The sequence below is a fragment of the Trachurus japonicus genome, chromosome 23 (assembly GCF_045865225.1).
Source record: "Trachurus japonicus isolate A0001 chromosome 23, Traja_1.0".
In the NCBI taxonomy this organism is placed as follows: Eukaryota; Metazoa; Chordata; class Actinopteri; order Carangiformes; family Carangidae; genus Trachurus; species Trachurus japonicus.
The window spans coordinates 16,498,598-16,518,905 of NC_140929.1; the positions used below are offsets into that span (position 1 = coordinate 16,498,598).

Here is a 20,308-nt window from a genome sequence, read left to right on the forward strand (position 1 = left end):
ATTTTATGTCTGTCCTCATCCCTCCTTTCTCAAGGGTCCCCGCTCACCAAGCGCATTATCCTATTTCTACAAGGACGACGACATATGTCTGCAAAACGGCAGCGAGTACATCATGACTTTGCAGAAGCGGGACCACTTTTGTCTCTGCTTTAAAGTCCGAACTGTATAGACAGCAGCAAATAGCAAAAAGCTGGTTAACCAAACAAAAGAGATCTGATGAAATCTGATGCCAGTATTTCATCAAACCAAACAGGCAGTCAGCCGCGGGACATAAGAAGCCTGGTATATCTTGCAACATCCTGAAGATGCTTATTCACTTTAACTTGTATAGACTTTTTCTGTTTTATCATTTTAGTATGTTAGTTTTTATTTATTGTTTATTTATTTTATTACTATAGTACTGAGACCTGAGTAGTAGTACTGCATCTTGTTCCTCATGTTTCATAGTGTGAATGAAAAATGTGAATGAAAAACCTATGCATCTATCTATCTATCTATCTATCTATCTAAAACAGACTCTAATGCAGTGTGACCTTTAAAGCTGACATTGCTAACGTGTTAGCTTGCTAATTTACATATTCAGCAAAAAGTATTAGTGTTTAAGAAAGACCACCTGATGTATATATGACAAGTATTAAAGGGGAACGATCCAATTCTGGCAAACTATTTTGGTTGCTTTGTTCTCTACAGAGCTCCCCCTACAGTTTCGGAGTGCATATTTTAACTGTTGTAAAAACTCACCGCTAACCCTCCTCCCTGATCTTGCAAGGTCAGTTTTCAGCACAAGGGACGCTTGGTGAAAAGCAGCATTCCCGGCATAAGTCATTTAACCATCACAATTACTAAGAAGCCGTCTAATTAAGGTAAAAATCTTGCAGAGTTTCTCTTAAAATCTACCTTTTGCTTTGTTTTAGTCTCCACCAACTCAATCTGGTTTGTTTGCTGCTAAATGCTCCACTATGCCATACACAGGTTTATCACCGTTCATATCATATCCATTATTAAAATAAAAATAACAATTGTAAAAGCTTTAAGGCTCTCCTATGACTCGTATTTGAAAGAATAATTACAGCATAAGTATTACTGTCCCACAGACAAAATTTAGAAAAACTCTTAAAACCGTATGTGAATAAAAGGCTCTTGGTTAAATATATTTAATTAGAAAGATAAAATCTACCCATGATTTCACACTGGGGTGACAACGCTCTCATTATATTGTTAATTGTTGAATTCTTCATGAAATCCTAGCAACAGAGGGAGTGTTGCTTGCCACTTTCAGGCTGCTTTGACAAGTGCAGCTTCAAAGCGGAGGACAGTGGTAGGGCACACCAGGCCATTTATCTCTTAGCTGATAGGAGGAAGGGCTGCCTGGCTCGGCTGCTTCCTGACAGCACGGGGGCTTTTTTAAGTCGGTCATTTATACCCTTTCTTTGAAAATCTTGTTTGCTTGCTCTGTTGTTTGTCCCTCTCTCTGTCATTTGCCTTGCCCTCACTCCTTCATATTCTTAATCCCACCAAGACACGCTCGCTCACTCTGACTTGTCAAACCCTCACCTCTTTCAGATACAGTGCCTCGTCTCGTTCTGTGCCTCTCCAAAACTGCCTGCTTGTTTTCATCTTTCTTCAGGGAGGATCCATACACAGACATTGGCATGCAGATTACATTATGGATCCACTCGCCGATCAAAGGCCATTCCACATTAAAGGAGGACCGGCCCCGCTCTTTGGCCCACCATGGCCCATCCTGGCCTTAATTAGATGACTTTTATTGTCGGCTAATGGAAGAGGCGCTACGCTGTGGAAAATAGGGAGGAGACAAAAGAAAAGTAATGCCTCACAGTTGGCGAACAAGAAACGATGGATTCGCCCAAATCAATTTCTCCTTTGACAGGAGGGAGGCCTACTAGATTGCTTAACAGTCCGAGTGGATACACAACTACTTCTGTGGTATTTTTCCTTCTAAGGCAGCAGAAGAGGTTATCAATAATCTCCCAATTGGAGTTTTTCAATTTGGATTAACAGCTAGGTATTAATGAAAGCAGAAAAAGAGGGGTAGCTCTGAAGAGGAGGGTGATTCAGAGGTCGAGCCATCGCTCCACATTGCATCACCAAAAAGGTAAATGGGGTGTGCGGCAGCTGAACGAGCGCTGCAGTGACACACAAAGGATGCTATTTGACTTGGAAAAAGCAGCCAGAGCAACAGAGCTAAACGAAAAAACCGGGATATAGAGACGCTAATAATGTGACGGATAAGAACAGTGGAACAAAGGGGAGGCAGAAAAGACCTGTTTAGAGGATAGATTAAATAGCTGCAAACAGGTCCATGTCTTAATCAGGTTCCCAATCAGTGAACTGGCTCACATCCGCTGATACTGGCTGTCACTCAAACTCACTCAAGGCTTTAAACCGCTCAGACACAAACAAACACTCGAGTTCAACAGAGAGAAAATTAAATCTGAACATCTACATTAGGCTGAAGAGACTGGATGAGGACCGAGAAGTCGCCGTTTCTAACTACAGACTTTTAGAGTGTGACTGCTCTGACCTCGTTTGACTCTGCGGGAAGCGCAAGGCCTTATTGACCTCTTCCGCTTCCTGCTGATTTAAGCCACTTTCTCACCTACTGTGCTCCTCATTTCCTTTTACAGCTTTTAGGGCTACTGATTAGGACTCACTTTAGCCAATCAGAGCTGGAGCCGATCTCAGCGGATCAGAGCCCCATTCCCAGCAACAACAGTCGTTGCCGTTGTCCATTAAACAGGCATCTGGAGAAGAGGCTGTGCGGGATCAGCAGATCATTGTAGCGTCACGGTTGCTCCAAAGAAACACGCAGGGCATGCTCACTTTTAAAAAATGACAGAGAATGGTGAGCAACTCAACATAAAATAAATTAAAAATAAACACTAATGTTGGTTTGGATCTGTTATCCGTCAATGAATAATTGTCCAAATTGAGGATAATATGCTGATAATTTGTCAGTATTGTGTTTACAGCTCGTTTCTATGGCTCCCAGAAGGCTCCCTACAAATGTGATGATGTCAAAGCTAAATGATTACAGACACTTCTGTTTTGTTACTTGTTAAACTATAGTGTCAGTTGTCTGGCAACAGGTTAAACACTACATAGGAAAATTATAAAAATACATTTCACGTCCGTGTCGAGGCTGTGCATCTCCTGTTTCTTTAGAGGTTTTGTTTTCACTACATTGACTTGTCTCTTGGGTTTGACAGATCAGTGTTTGACCTCATGCAGAGAACAAAAGGAGACGTAACAGAGACAAACGCCTCAGTTGTCTAACCTGCAAACCCTTTCAATTGTGACTATTTTAATATTTGTCGGTGTGGGGAAATGTTCAGGCAACACGTCTACGTTTCCCATGGAGCGTGTGAGGAATAGGTTTTATTTTTAATCACTCTTGAAGAAATATATTCCGACTTAAGAGAATAAACTTCCTGCTTTATCCATGAGCTCACAAAGGAGGAAGGGAAGGAGAGATGGAGGGGGAACGAACTGTGAAAGAAAAAAGAAAAAAAAACAGATGGCAGGAGACGGAGAGAGAGAGAGCCAGAGAGAGCAGGAGAGCACGACAGCATGAGATAGTATATCTCACACTTTCTACCCCTCCACAAAGGACCAGAATTAGGCCCACCTCATGAAAGAGCCAAACCTCTCTCCGCACCAGACGACAACAGAACCGAACAACAACGTGGAGCATCAGCCCATCATGTAAGATGCCAGCCAGGCACGTTTGAAGGTTTGTTGGCTGTGTGTGTTATTCAAGGCTCATCAGCGCATGGAGATGCAGCGGAACAAAGCGCGGGGTGATGCTTTGAAGATCTGACATTAGTCTGACTCACCCACAGAGAATGGCAAAGTGAGAGGAGAAACAAATGCAGGGAGAGGTAGGGATAGAGAAAGGAAGGAGAAGGAGAAAATGACATTGAAAGAAAAGGCAGAGGAGACAAGACGCAGGAGAAGACAAAAAGCGAAATGGAAATAAGAAATCAAGAGCCTTTTCTTAATGAACCATTAAGAGATGTTGCTGAATGTTAACGACTCCTCACCTAATTCTAGGGTTAAAAGTTACTTTCATTAACAATTCATCTGATGATTGCTTTTCAATTCATTTAAACACATTCAAACTAGCACATAATTCATCCTAACTCATGTGTATACACACCATACAACAAACCAATCACTTAAACTCTTTTTGCAGGTCAGTGGGTTTCTACATCCTAATGAATAAATGTATGAACATTTATATACATGTGGACATGTGGTCATGAAGGTTACAGTATGACGGTCCGTTTTCTTTGAAAGTGTTTTATACAGATCTGCTCGTTCTGAAGGCTGGACTACGGCTTGTGAGGCTGCTGCATTATACTGAATTATAATAAAAGAAATAACATAAATTGGAAGTTACACTCATTAGCTGTGAGTAAAGTGCTGTGTGTCAGAAAACAGTGAGGAGGAACACTGAAGTCATAGTCCTTGTGGACTAATTGTGTCTCTGTGACCACATCTGGTCCACAGTGTGTTCCTCGGAGCATTGTGGTTTTCATTTAGCAGAGTTTGTGTCGCAAAACAAAACTACATCAGCACAGTAGGCCTACAGTATGTATGTATTAGAGAAGCTCACATCACAGCACTGACAGTGAGCAGTGCTTACATACGTTTTTCTATAGACTCTTTTACTGTTGATCAGAGTCATAAGCTGCCACAATGAATATTGAAAACTGTTTTCTCAGTGCAGGAGAACACAAACCTCTCAGCAGTTGGTTGAAAGGCAGTTTTTTGTTTTGTTTTTTCTGTGGAAACATTAGCATTTGCAATAAAGGGTAAAAACAACGACTTTCTGAAAAATACGGAGCTCTGATTAAGTTTTATTTTATTCCACCCATTTCATTTCTCCTGACTGTTTTGTGCGTGCAGTGAATAGAATAAATAAAGTGGTTCAAAAAATAAAATGTAATAAAGAAAATATATACAGTGTATTCTGCTGACTGACGGTTCACAATCCCAGAGACTTTTATGATGTGTTGTATCACGACCGTCCGTCACTACTGTCTTTTCTGTCAACTCTCCGGAGGGATGTAAGTAAAAAAAAAAAAGAAAAGAAAAAGAAGCATTACTGAGGTGGAAAATATTTAAGTTACTCATGCTTTACACTTCTGACAATTAAAATTATCTTTGAAAGACTGACAGTCTTCATTTCTCCTCCAACTGCTTCCAGCCTTGTGTGCGCTTTGTATCTGACAGCGTGTGTTTATACTCTCAGAAGAAAGAAGTGTGAGAATGAAACAAAACATTCATCTGCGTAAATGTGGCACAACATGAACGCACACAGCGGGGGACAGTGTGGGTGTCTGTGTGTGTGGGCTCCGCAGAGAGCAGTATGGTGTGCGCAAGCGAACATACATGTGCCCACATGTCATGCTCTCTCACACGCAGTCTAACCCAAAGTGTGAACCGGAACTCCTTGATCAGTGATGCACATTTTTATCACAAGCTGTGATTGAAGTGTATATGAGATAGATAGATAGATAGATAGATAGATAGATAGATAGATAGATAGATAGATAGATAGATAGATAGATAGATAGATAGATAGATAGATAGATAGATAGATAGATAGATAGATAGATAGATAGATAGATAGATAGATAGATAGATAGATAGATAGATAAAAAGTCGCACAGAGCTGTGGGAGGAGTTCATTTAAAAAGAAACTGTCTTGAAAATGCAAGATTTGACTCCTTGTGACCTGTTGTGGCCCAATGAGAAAACCCAACAGCTACGAGAGGTGCTGCTGTGGGGATCAGGAAGCGAAAAGACATGACTGATCCTCCCTTTAACAGCCAATCACACGACAGTTCGGGGGCCTTCAAAGAGAAAATGTAAAGAAAAAAAAGGGAAAGAGAGTGAGAGATGGCACTCACCGATGTACTCGAACACGTAGACCACGAAGAATGGCGTGACCAGGTCGTTGATGCCCTGCACGTAGCCGCTGGCCGGGTGGCGGATGGCCCAGATAAACAGGATCCGCTCAAAAATCTTACACACAAACACACGAAGACAGAGAGTCAAGACAGTGCTTTATGGACAAAACACATTCATATGACACAGACAGAGTGTCAATTTACGATGTGGAACAAGAAAGGAATAAATCGCTAAATTGTGGAGAAGCTCAATCACCAGAACTTTTAAGTTTAACACAACTTCAACCATTAACCGTCTGGTGAGTTTTCTACTGTAATCAGTTTCTGACTAATCTTTTCACCCACAAAATGATCCGATAATGAAGCAAAACTTTCACGTTCGCCGAAATCTTTAACGGTTTGCTCTCAGACGAGCCAATTATGCCTGCGACCGTCAAATTTGGAAACGTTAGGCAGTTAGAATTACAGGTTCAAAATCATACGAGTGCTCGTTTGTGGAAGCAGAGAGCAGCATGCTGAGCTGTCAGAGAAGGGAGCGGGTGAACTGGCACAACCTTTCCTGCCTTAGGAGTCTGTTTAGTTTTATTCATTCCACATTAGCTGATAATGGACATTGAGTATTTTCTGTTGAACCTCCTCCTTTGCTTTTTTTTTTTTAATGTGTTGGAAGAACTTTACAAAAGAATACCCTTTTGGGAGTTTTTGACCACTAAAACTCTAAAGCTACAGAGCAGTGTTTTAATGAGTGGGCCGCCTTTTTGTTTGCATTGCACATGCGCACATGCATTGAGGTTGTGTGCTGCCTGACTGCTGATAGCTGTGACGTGTGCAAAAAGCAGAACAATGCGCTGACGAATAAAAGCAAGATAGAGAAATTCTGCTGGCAAACATGGATGTCGACAATGTCAGATTTGAACTGTTTAAAGAAGTGGCTGTGGAAATGTTCAACAGGTTTGTTAACTAAAGAACTTTATTAAAGATGATATTACTTCATTTTAATGGCACTTTAGCTCGTACATGCTCTAGTTTCAGGTGTGTGCATGTGTATTTTAACTCCACCTTCATTGTTCACTGTTCAGTTACATTCTCCTGGGGTTGTCTGAGCGCATTGTGTTTAAGGAAAGCTGTAAATCTGTTTGGCATATGAAAATATTATCAAGAAAACATCCTTGCTTGTTTTCCAGTTAGACTGTGTCTGCATCCACAGTGAAATATTTTGGACACTGCAGAAACACATGAGCTGTGTCTAAATTAGAAATGAACTGAGCCTTTAGAGCTGCGCTCCTCCCTCCTCTTTTCTTTTTTTTCTCCCCATTGTTTGTCTCTTGCTCTTTCCCTCTGTCTCCTCCTCACTCTCTTTCTCTCTCTTCTTACTTTTCAGTTTTGTTTTGTTTTTTGTTTTGCAAGGCAAACACTTCCATCTTGGTTATGGGTGGCTGTTTAATGCTGTCAGCCCAAGTGAATTAGAGGGGGCTTGATGTTCAGCTTGTTTTGCTAGTGCGCATATAGATTCCTCAAAAATACACTCACTCACTCTCCCTCTCTCTCTCACCGTGCTGTACCACACCCATCGAGCACTTTCTCAATTTTGGGGAGATATATCATGTTTCTGTTGCTTTCTTAATTACCTCATAGCTTATTGTTTCATGGAGAGGAAAAGAAAAAAAAAGAATAAAAAACAGCAGCATGACAGTGTCATTTTTTTTGGAAGCTGCAAATTCTCTCATATTTATTTAAAATAATTCAACATTAAGACATTGGGAGAGATTGCTTTCCTCCCTGCACTTTCTCCTCAACCCCGCCCTCACCTGCCTCCACACCTCACACCTCCTCTCCCCTTATCAAAGCCCCATCCATCAAACAAAGAGAGGTGCTGGCGCCAGCAAGGAGTAATGGGACTTTCTTTTCATGCAACCTCAAAAGCTGACATACATATTTCACATTGGCACCTACATGCCGAGCAACTTTGAGTGAACCCGTGCACACACACCCTTGCCCTCATTAGTATGGGCAAAGAAGCCCACCCCTCCTCTCTCCTCTATGTTTTTGTGTGTGGCGATGATTCGTATGATTTTTTTGGACTGAAAGCAAAGAAGCAGAAAAACTTCTGACGCTATCCAAACAATCTTGTCTTCACTGTTTCCCCGAGAACAACCACCAAACTGGAGTTCTGCAAATTGCATTAATCTCACATTAATTTCAGATTCTCCTCATAATGCCGTGCTTCTCTAATACAGGAAATCTGCTTTTCCTTTGTCCCCCGTGTCAACACGTTGTGGCTGCATCCCATTAGTTCCAGACCTCCAAGACCCCGATAAGGCTAATCTCGAGAGGTAGAAAGGAAATTGATACAAGCAACGGCGTCAACTCAAATAACTCTTCATTGACATCACACACAGAGAAAGTGACAAAGACTGACAGAGGGGCGAGAGGATTAAAAGTAAAGCCCACTGTCAAAGGACGACGGGCTCGATCTCTCAAATATCAAATGAATTCATCAACAGCCGCTCCGTGCGCTTCTTACCGCGCACTCAGTCATTTCAGAAGTATCTGTTAGATGCTTCAAATGAAAAGAGAAAAATCTTGATTTCTAATGTGCTAGACGCTAGAGTCTCCCGGATAAATCCTGCTCTTTCAGTCTGTAATCAGAATTAGGAGGCAAAAGTGAATGCTTTCTTTTCACGTCGGGAACTTGTAATTGCTGATTATCAACATCTCATGAAGGCTGTATTGTTCTCTAAAGCAAGAGGAGAGAAAAAAAAAAAACTCAAACACTTAGATACCACTTAGGAAATCACTGCAGAATTGCTTCAATATCCCTCTCTCCTCCGAAATGGAACAGGCTGTTGACTGCTTTCCATCTCCACTAAATCTCAGGGAGCCCCCTGTGGGAGGGAGGTGGGGAGAGGAGGGAGGGCTGGCTGAGACAAACAAGTTCATGAAATGAAGTAGAGGTGATTTTTAGGTGGTAGCGCAGCAGAGCCATATATATATATATATATATATATATACACATATAAATACACAAATAGAGGGGCTCTTTTGGAGTCTGTTGCATAGCAAAATATATGAGGATTGCACTGCTTGAATGTTCCCGATGCACGCTGTTGGCTTTTATTTGGCAAACAAAGTGGGGGGAGCTGGTTTGTGAGGATGAGAGGGGACAAAGGAGGTGAGGGGAGAAGTACAAAGACTATATACAGTAGTAGTTAAGATTGTAAGGAGAAAATATGCAGCCTCAGTTGTCTGATCTTTATTCCCCCCACCCCTACCTAACCTCCCTGGTTACAGCCCCGAGCTGCATCCGATATGAGACAAGGGGCAACAGGAGGTGGCACTGCCTCGGGCGTTGTGTGTGCATGTACTGTATGTATTAATGTGCTCGTACATGCGTCTGAGGGTTTGCACATGGATAAACGCCGGCAAGCCACCGCACTTCCCCTGTTTTTATGCACATGTGTGGGTGTACAGGTGTGTGTATGCACAGAGCAGACCAGAGCGCTGGCCACCTCATTAGCCTGCACCTCATTATGGGATTTTCCTATCGGTGTTTTCAGGTCTCTGCTTCTCAGGCCCGGCCGGTTCTGTGTATGTATGACAGAACCTCCCAGAAGCCCTGTAATGCTAAGATCAGCTTAGCCCCGTAGATACGAATGGCAGCCAGTTAATTTCCGTATTAAGTTGCGCCGGGAAGCTGCTCTGATAGTCCCTCCGGCCTGCTGAGCCAACTTTCATGCACACGCGCCTAAGTATGCTCATTGCAGTAGGAACATAAAGTGACCGCATTTACATCTTAAGTATTTCAGCGGCAGCGGCGGCGATCTCCAACAAAGAGTTCATGGTTAAGAATTCAAGTAATGTGTGCCATGCTCTGTGTTTTCTTAATGTGCCCTCGGTGCCACTGACAGTTATTGTTTTATCAAACATAATGCTCAAGAGGTTTTTCAGACAATTAGTTCTTATATCACAGGAAATTCTTTGTTCTGTGCCAGTAACAGAGGAGAACAAAGGGGGATGAGGATGCAGTGTGAAAGTTTATGTGGATCTGATTCGCATGCAGGACTGCAGGTCTGATTCAGTTGTTTTTTTACAGTTCGTGCATCTGTGTGTGTACTGTATGTGTGTGAGCACCCATGCCGGACCATGCAGTGTTTTGTAAAAGCAACGGTTTTCCCCATTTCAAACTCCTCGGCAGATGAAAAAATGTAAAGAAAATTTTTACAAAGCTCTATGATTCTATTAGTATGACAGCTCACTGATGACTTTAACACATCGCTTACTGTAAATGTATTCTGTCACTTACTTTCATTTAAGCCACTGAGTTGATACTATTACACATATCTGCCTGGATTTAGAGGGGAAAACCCTGCTAGGTGAGGTGGTGTGTGTGGGGATGGGTAGGGGCTTGGTGGTTGGAGGAATTGGGGGGGGGGGGGGTCTCACCTCTTGGACAGAAGCTTGTTGAAAAAGAGGAATAAGAGGATTAGTTCTCGGTATGTCAATGTGAATCTGCAGAGAGACAAAGAGAGAAAAAAAGACAAACACTGAAGCGTTGCAGGTTAGCACAGATCTCGCCATTAACAGACGGAGACGGAGAGAGAGCAACAGTTAGTGGATTGTGTCCTTGATTGAAGGCAGACGGGGGGTTTCGGTGGTCTGAAATGGATCGCAGCGGTGGTCTGGGATGTCGTATGTGTGTGTCTGTGCATGTCGAGCCGCCTCAGTGCTCGTATGTGCTTGAGAATATATCTGTGTGCTTTTTTTGTGTGTATATATGTATATATGTGTGTGTGTGCCTGTGTGTGTGTGTGTGTGTGTGTGTGTGTGTGTGTGTGTGTGTGTGTGTGAGAGAGAGACCACGTTTACACCATTTCAGAGTGTCGACCCTGCAGATGAACAGTTCAACAGGCGGACAGATTTCGTCAGAAGGGGAGCCAGACGGATGCAGGACAGCGGCTGGAGCCAAGCCGGCTGAAATAGTCCAGACTGGGACTGGACGGAGGGACGGACAAACGGAGGGACAGACTGCTTTGCGAGAGTGTGTGGCTTGTTACCGACGGGGCTGGGGACTGATTTGTTGTGTCCGCAGCTCTGTCCACCTTACCTCTGTCACCTTTGGCTGCAGCACCAAACACTCAGGACTCATCCTAGGAATGTCTATGTGGATCTAACAGCAACATGGGAGAGAGAGGCGTTAGACACACACACACACACACACACACACACACACACACACACACACACACTAATACTAACACTCATGAGCACCAGTGCAGAAGTTCCCCTCATTCACTCATCAGTATTCTACATTTAAACCTGTTTTGGGTCTCAGGTGTTGTGAGGAGGGGGTAAACTCAAACAGGGAAATTGTCTGGATACTGTCCTTTTATTTTTCAAGGGTATTTTTTGGTATTTTAAAACCAGGCCCGTCATCATTTTGAGTCTGTCCCTGCAACAACATCATAAAATGGACCAATTGTCCGTGTCAAAGTGTGTCCACTAGACATACTTGTTTTGCCACTGTTAGTTCAGATTGTTCTTATGAAAGTGTGACAATACATTATTTCTTTAAAAAGGAAAATCCATTTTGTCTAGCCAGAAATGTTACAATATCACTGTGGTGACGTCCTAAAATGACGGCGGCCCTGACGGCTCATTTGTAATCTCACTTTCTATAATGTGGTGATATACTGTAGTATATATCACTTATTTCAATCAGCATGATAGTAGTTTAGTTGGTTGGTTTAATTCACTGCTCTCGACTGATGGTCATCTATTGGTCAATGTTTTATAATGGTTGTGTCTGTGGATCTTTTTTTTATTGTAGTGAATACCACTAAATAGTAAATAATATTAAGTTTGTGAATGTTCAGTCAGTGCTGAAAATAATAAAGAAATGTTGCTGTTTGAACATTTCATTTCTTTTTCTTTTTTTTTTTTACCATTTTGGATTTTGACAAGAAGCGGAATCAATAAGATTCAGATGATGATACCCAACACAACCCTAAATTTAAACGGCTTAAAAACAGCTATTTTTTCAGGGACAGACTGAAACTGGCGCGGGACAAAAAGACTGTGCACTGCCGGCTGGAACTTCTACAATGGCTGCATCCATACGCATATGTATACACACATACACATACACACAAGCTGTTAAGGAGGCAAGTTACCAACAGCATAAACAAGTATATAAAAGAGACAGATGGACAGAAACCAGAAGAGAGAAACTATTGAGACAGATGGAGATTCAAGTTGGATGATGGGCCGACCCACATGAACGCAGACAGACATGAAAACACACAGGTACATGTATGCAAATGAGACATATACATAAGACATGCCCACTGTGAGAGCCAAAGCAACGTACAAACACACATAATCACACAAGCAGAAAAAAAAAACTGGAAATGACTGCTCACTCTGGCGAACAAGTAGGATTTGGCAAAAAAAAAAAAAAAAAGCTTCAAGACACGATCCAAACAATCATCAAAACAAAGTATGCCAGCTTTCTGCCACAATGTAGAGGGGATCAATGGGAAATTGGACAGAATGTGAGGAATGTGTGTTTTTGCTATCGACGGCTCACTTTGATGTTTCTTATCAGCCTGAAATGAATAGGAAGTAGCCGAGTGTTAGAAAAAGAGTATGTGGGGGAGAGGAAGATAAACAGAGACAGGGTAAAAGCAGATATTATTTTCAAAGCCAAGCAAAAGTGTTCATTTAGGCATCTTTCAGAAGTTTTGGGGGTTTGGTTGTTCCTGCTCTGTAAACAGAGCACTAACACGCTGCCTCCATGTCAACACAGACAGACACACACACAGACAGACAGGAGTTCAATGAGTCCCTATGAGCACATGACTCGAGGGAGCGAAGAAAAAGGACACGAGAAATAGAAAAAAAAAAGGAAACAAAACATAGAAAAGCACTTTTTGCCAGATAACCAGTTCCAGTAATCCTTTCTTCGGGGACCACTCCTGTCAAAACACACCGTCTCTGACACACATACGAAACACAAACATACACATAAACAGCTTTGTGTCCTGGGCTTGTGCTGAGGGAATACATTAGGGACAAGAAGTTGTTCTTGTAATTGGAAATGGAATCCTTTGTAGTCAGTCTTTCATTCTGTCCTTCAAGCTCTTAGAGTTAGACAGGTGTTTAAAAAAAGTCAGATGTAGAAGAAATGATTACACTCACACACACACACACACACACACATATATAACTTGTACTGTGAGTGTGGGTGTGCTTGAGCATGTGTGTATATACCTGTCTGTATGTGTCTTGATGATGCTCGTCGTTGCGGGAGTCGTAGTATTGCTGGATGAAGCCAAAGTATTCTTGCCTCTTCCTCTGTAGGACGCTCTCTCTCCTCTCTGCGTTAGCTGGCAGGTAACCCTGGGAACGAGACGACGGGAGAAAGAGAATGAGGCAAATGAAAGACAAAAGGAAGGAAATAATGCAAAGAGTAGACACAAGAAACGCAGAGCAGGGGGATTACTGTAGCTTACTTGACTGAATTCAGATTCAGAAGTTTAGGCTGATGGAGAAAAAAATATTTGCCAAGAAAAATGGATCCACTGAGAACTCAGTTCAGTTTCAAAGTAAAGTTTCAGCCTTTCTATATTAGAGTAGTTTACAGGAAGCGTGTGGTCTCTTTTTTGCTATTTGTGAGAAGATATGAAGCTAGAGCCAGCAGGCGGGAAGCAACTAGCCTGGCTCTGCTATTAGTACCGTAAAAAGAAACTATATTTCTAGTACTTCTAAATCTCACTATTTAACACATACGATCAGTGTTGTTTGGATCAATTTGTACAAAAAACAAAGGGTAAACAACATTTTCTGCTTTTTACAGAAGAGTTATCTGCTGGACTCTTCTTTGTTGCCTCTTGGCGTCTGATTCCACAAACTGTAACTGCTGGTGAAAGCTGCTGCTTGCTGTGTTTACAGATCTGTTTCTGAACACATTAAAGAAACAGAACAACAGATAATAACAGTTAATCAGTGAGATTTAGAGGCTTTGCGCAGAGCTGTGTTCCACTGTTTCCGGTCTCCGCTGACCTAACCAACTGCTGGTAAAGGTGGTATTTATGAAGTTATCTAACTGTCTGTGAAAGTGATACATAAATGAAATGATGTGAAACCTGTTTTCACGGGAAAATCTAAAAACATGCATGTTTGTACTGTCAAATTAATAGTTTCCTTTTCAAATGTTGCATTACAATGAACACACCATTGACTTTTTGACATATTATTCATCATTAGCCTGAGATTTTACAATTACACCTAACTGAATGTGTCTGTAATGGACCGTAAACTCTCCAAACTAATACACCTGTGTGTTCTGTTTGCTTGCTCTCGGGTTCCACGTGGGACTCGTTAATTAACTTCTATAGATATTCAGTAAGAGCACAGTTTGTGAAACCACATAGTGTTTTTATTTTGTCTGCCTCTCTGTTATTTATCCGTCATTATATACGATTTAATGAGCCTTTATTTTTGATAGTCTTGTTTCTAAAGCCTTGACTTGTTTTGAGTCCGTTAGCTGAGTTCAATCGGGAACCAAACGCTGCCACCTGGGATTTAACAGTCTGCAAATGACACACCTCACTTTGCAAAGAAAACTTTTGGCTTTCTGCCTCTCAGGGGAGGCACCTAACTGTGTGTGTGTGCGTGCACGCAAGCATTATGTGTGTGAGTGCGTGCGTGTCGGAGACAGTTTATGTGAGCATACATTTGTGTACAAGTGTATATCCTGCCAGTGCAGTCGGGCTTATGCAATGAGAAGAAAGATGTCTCTAAACTGAACAACAAATCTCAAGTCTATTAAAAGCTCGCGCTGGGACCAGAGGCTCTAAAAGATTCACAAAGTTAAAATCTTCAAAACAAAACTCAAACATGACTGCCGGCCCCCGAAAACTTGTCCTGGTGATAAAAAAGCTGGATTGTCTAGCTGTTAAACTTGCAAAGGTTCTTAATGTTGTTGCTGACGTGTTTTTTGTGATGCTTTCTGCGTACGAGTGTGTTTTGACACTGGTGAATGTCAAACAGTTCCTAAACACACCCATCATTAAAGCCTTTCATCCAAATACACCTACAGTTAATCAGGGGTGACCCCGAACAGACGATGATTTGATGACTCGATTCAGAGCAGTCTGACTCGACTGCCAATCTCGTCGTCTTAAAATGTGGATATGAAAAAAGATCGTACCATTCTGACTACATGGGGGTGCTCACTGCTGCTGGACATCTGATTTCACATATTGCTTTCAAATAATTCATGATAAATAGCCTATTTTGATACAGACATCAGCAGTGGTTCATCTGTCCATGGGGTACAGGTAAAGCAGAGTCAGAGAGAGAGAAGTTCCTGGGTCAGAGACAGAAAGAGAGACAGAAAGAGAGACAGGCGGTTCCTTCCTGTCTCTGGGCCAAAAGTTTTATTTACAAGGCTAAACTGAGTGACGTGTTCTCTGTCTATCGATCGTGCAGTACCTGAATACACATGCGGACACACTACGCACACAAAGCGGCGCTGTCCATGGTGCTGCGACACTCGACCCCTGAAGCTGATGCACATATCAAGCCCACACAACGATGGGACTTACAAGTTCTCATTCGCCATACACACTCATTCACATATTCACAGCACAAACTCACACTCGTTATGTCTACACCCAAGACTAATGAGTGAGGTCAGGAAAAGGACGGATGGAGAATGTCCTGTTAATGTTACCTTATGTCTACTGAAGAATTAAATCTGGTTAATTCTGGTTATTCTGGTTATTCTGAGACACAAAGAGACACAAATGAGATCATGAATCAACATGATTCGGCGATTAGTCGACTAAAGGCAAAATCTGAAAAATCAGACTTGACTATGAAAATCCTTACATCCTTCCTACAGTTAATTAAATGTGTTGAATTTAACAATAAGGCCTACAGTCTTTTGGCATGACTTGATACATTTACCACTAACTCAATATTTCCCAAAGATTATACAGGCAACATTAGAATTATATTTGCATCACTGAAATGAATACTGTAAATTCAGAGAGGGAGCCCTGTTTTAATTACTTCATTTCCTTCATTTAGAGAAGACGAGGAACCAGAAGGTCGGCGCTGAGCGACGGCAGCCAGGGTTTCCAGGAGGTTTTCATCCTTTCAAACACCGTTTTCAGCCAAAGGTTCCTCTGTGGAACTTTTTTTTGTCCCACCTGTTACATAACAACTCAGCCATCTCCATAGCAACTGCGCAAAGTCCATCCACTGATGAGCATCATGTGAAAGCATTGCATTTCATTATGTTTGCTGTTCTGGGGTCTCATTCATTTGTTTCATCATCAGACTTGTTATTGTGCAGGTCACACAGCTGGTCAGTGAACCTTTGAGCTTATTCTGTCACATGCAGCGTGTTACTCCTACAGATTAAAGCCTAAAGGCCAAAGGTTATCGAGAAAATATAAAAATATAAACGAGCAAGAGCAATAATGAGAGATATAGTTTAAAAATGAGAGCTACAGCCGTCCAACCACGCGAGGAGCAGCTCAGACGGAGTATAAAACTCCACGCTTGTACATTTTTCAGCAAACAGACGCTGCATTAGACATAGGATCTCTTCATCACTCTGTCTCTTACATTCATCTGTCATCACTCACAATTCAGGCCGAGCATTTTTTCTAAGAACACGTTTGCTGTTCAGACATACCTGTTTTGGACCGGCTTCAGCCAAAATCGCCATCAAACTAAATTCCACTTGCACCGACACACAGACAAGCCTGCACATAAGAAGCCTTAAAATGGTGATGTTGACTCATTGTGTGTGTGTGTGTGTACTTCATGCAAGTGTTTGTTTCCTGTGCGCATTTCAAGTCTTTGTTATGACTCTTGTGCCTGTTGTTTTCAGAAGCAGGCTACCACTTTTTAGTAATACGCAAGCAGGCATACGGAAAAGACACAAACCATCAATTTTGGGCAACTGTCTGGGGGGGAAATCAATAGGAGCAGCAACAAAAAGTTTCTCTTTTCTTGTGCTTTTATTCATTCTTTTTTTTTTGTTTTCCTTCCTGGAAAAGATCCCAAGAGAATTCTAGAGAGTCTAGAGGATTATTTGTTGCACACAAAGACTGTGCTCGCAGACAAACACACATATATATAGGCCTACACCTGGCAGACACATACAAACACTAGAAACAACAGAAGGCTCACTAGGTAAACCCAAACACACACTCACATGCCTGTTATGACATATAAACACACACTGTATTCCTCTCCAGCTGTCAGCACCACCCACCCCTGAAAAGAATATTTTATTCTCTTCATCTGCTGCTTTCACTCGCTTAACCTAAAAACAAAAAAAAGAGTAAGTCATCACACAAGCAAGGAGGAAGAGGCGTTACTCATCCACACGAGTACCGACTCTGACTCTTCCCATCGTCGCTCTCTGCCAAAAAAAAAAAAGTCCACGCCGCACATGCAAACACGCGCGCACAAAATACAAAACACAACAGGTCGGCTACAAAGCAGCAGGCGACGGTGTAAGGTGCACTCTGCCAAATGAGGGAGGGGGACGGGGCGGGGTGGGGGGGTGAGCGCTGAAGGTTAATGGACAGCTTAGTGGAGGTCAATCACACTGCAGCTGTATTACTGCTGGACAGGATGGGAGCACACACACACACACACACACACACAGGGAGATTTAAAGACTATAAAGAGGATGTAAACTATGTCACACACTACACTTTTATTACTACTCTTATTTACTTATCTAAAGACTGCGGGAAAAAAAATCTTTATTACTTCTGCAATAAAATTGTTAATTTACTACGATATTAACGCACATTCAGAGAGCTGATGTCCGCTATTGTTTTATATGCCTATTTTTTTACATTATGTTTTGGATTTTATTACTTTTATTCTTTGTTATTATTGTAAAGGACCATGAAACTGTTTTTAAAAGGCTCATATTTTTGATTGTGAACATAGGTTCAGTTTTGATACAGACGACTGTAAAATAATTTAGATATTTTACTTTTTTATATATACACAGCACAAACAACTCTCCTTTCTTTTAAAATAAATGAGAAATTAGCTAAATACTTTGAGTGCCCAAGATCCGAGTGACTAATTTTCCTTTAATTTGTGGTCGGCTGGTTCAAAAAGGGAGAGTCAAGATTTAGAGAGGGAGAGAGAGAGAGATGGTAAGATGGAGAGCTAAAAGTGATGTGTAAATGCGTGAAAGCTCTGAGAGAACTACCGGTGCTACAAAATGTGGCGGCCCAGTGCTTCAGCGCTGCCACATTTTGTTAATCAGTCTACATAAAGCTCATCTCTTCATTCTTCCTTGCATCAATCTAGTCCTCGATCCTTCCATCCCTCTAATGGATCTTCCACATCAGTAAACTCTGTGTAAAAAACAGGAGAAATATGCTTGGGGAATCCATTTGGGGAATTTAAATGAGCCTGTGTTTTTCTTTTTTCTTTTTTTTTTCTCCGCAGAGTCTAAATTGATTTCTACTTAGAAGGAGCACATTATCCTGGAAGAGCAACCTGGAAACAAACCGTCCCGCTACGGACCAGGCAGAAGTTGAACAGACGGAACTTTACTTCCTTTTGACACATATACAGTACTGCCGAGCTTCTACATGAGCTGAGCCTGAAGACGACCACAGGAGGCTCAACCTCATGCCAGAAGCTTTCAACTTCACGGCCTATTTCCTGCTTCAAAATTATTCAGAAACTTAATTTGGTGGATAGTGTTAGAGAAATAAAAGCTATGTAAGGAGGCACGATCAGCCATTCAGGGGTGGTTGATGTCTCCTAGAGTGGTCTCAGGTTTTGGTCTCTTTGGGCCATGAATGACTCTTTTGCTATTTTACTCAATGACATCTTTTTTTTTCTTTTTCTTGCATGAGGCAGAACTCCATTTATGTCATTTGCAATAAAGTCATTTTTAATGTCTATGCAGTTAAAAACAAAGAACTGAAGTGCACGAGGCTAGTGCTTCACCAGGGCATCACTGTCTCACTGATCCAAATTTAAACTCTTACCATTCTCGTGTTTACAATGAATGGCTACAGATTTTTATTCATTTATTCATTAGCCATACTGCCTATCTTTTGTAAGGCTGCAGGGGGGATGGACCCAATCCCAGGAGACACTGGGAGGGGGGCAGCTAAAAATTTTAAACATTAACAAATACTCAGAAGTCAGTATTTGTAGCCACTGAAAGTAAATGTTTAGCTCAATGAACATAGAGGGGTTAATTGTAGGTTTTCTCTGCCACTCCATGTGGGTTCTTGCCGGGAGCAGGCGGTGGTGGTGATTGTCGCTTAACAAGTGCTTCTGTTTTCAAGACAGGAGGTTGTAATAAAACCTCTGGGCATCTCTATGTCCTCAGGGAGGACAAGGGGCTACAGTGAGGTGCTGCTGGGAAGTGATAAGGCAGGCCAGGCCTAGCTGGTTAGCATGAGTAGAGGAATGAAGTCTGGTGATGAACTCACAACATGATTTCCTTCCCCTCCATCCATCTCCCACCTCCCCCTTGACTCAATATTCCACCTGTCCAGGTTGCAGGTGGGACCTGCTGCTGAGCTTCCAACTCACTGAGCTTTGTGATTACACACTGCATCTTGGGAAGAATCACTCATTTTTCTCTTTGAAAGTAAAGTTTGGCCCAACCATAAACAGCTTTGCCTCTTCTCAGGAACTTACTCACTGTAATCATAAACATCCAGAATCTTGATTTAATAATTAGTTCATATACAGAGCTACCTTATTGATTGTATTAGTCCCCACAGGTAAAATGGTGCATTTTCATGCTTGGTTTACTACCTCATATTGTAGCTCATATATTACCACAACTGATGTATAAAACAAGTGTATTATTCTTTCTTTTAGTCTAAACACAATTCTCATGAAACTAAGACTGAATTCCTGTTCTAGAGTGAAAAATGTTTTTTGGACATAAATGTTAACCTGTTGCCATTCCGACGGCCTGCCGGCGGGCCGTCGGGGGGGTTTTAATCAGGGAGGTGTCATAGAGGATGTCACCAGTCACTTGAAATAGTCATGCCACATATCGTTGGAAAGCTAAAACTCTTGTGATTAAAGATATGCCGACCATTCCTAAATATAATCATCACAGCAACACTCGAATCAGACTATAAACATGCTAACAAAGTTCGTAAAAAGCCGATATAACTCACGATTTGTGTCAGGGCAGGCTCAGGATCACAGGGTTTCCCCACAAACTTGGTGTCGTTACATTCAGAAAAGTCCAGTAAATCCAATCCAGTAAAGTATTTAGTCCAAAACACACGGTTGTACCGGTAGATAACCTCATCCCGCTGCTGCATCTTATGAAATTA

The 20,308-nt window shown here is 41.8% G+C and overlaps 1 protein-coding gene across 7 annotated transcripts in view; it reads right to left on the reverse strand.

Moving 5' to 3' along the window:
• The window catches only part of tbc1d22a (TBC1 domain family, member 22a), a 127,234-nt gene that overhangs the window by 76,851 nt on the left and 30,075 nt on the right, over window positions 1–20,308 (reverse strand). For 4 of the 7 annotated variants that reach the window (XM_085768634.1, XM_085768633.1, XM_085768632.1 and 1 more), the window contains 4 exons: window positions 13,209–13,337; window positions 11,044–11,106; window positions 10,383–10,448; window positions 5,940–6,054 (listed from right to left, as the gene is read on the reverse strand). In XM_085768634.1, the coding sequence (XP_085624760.1) occupies window positions 5,940–6,054; window positions 10,383–10,448; window positions 11,044–11,106; window positions 13,209–13,337 (373 nt within the window). The remainder of the gene's footprint in view (window positions 1–5,939; window positions 6,055–10,382; window positions 10,449–11,043; window positions 11,107–13,208; window positions 13,338–20,308) is intronic. The other 3 variants (XM_085768636.1, XM_085768638.1, XM_085768637.1) reach the window with 2 other exon arrangements.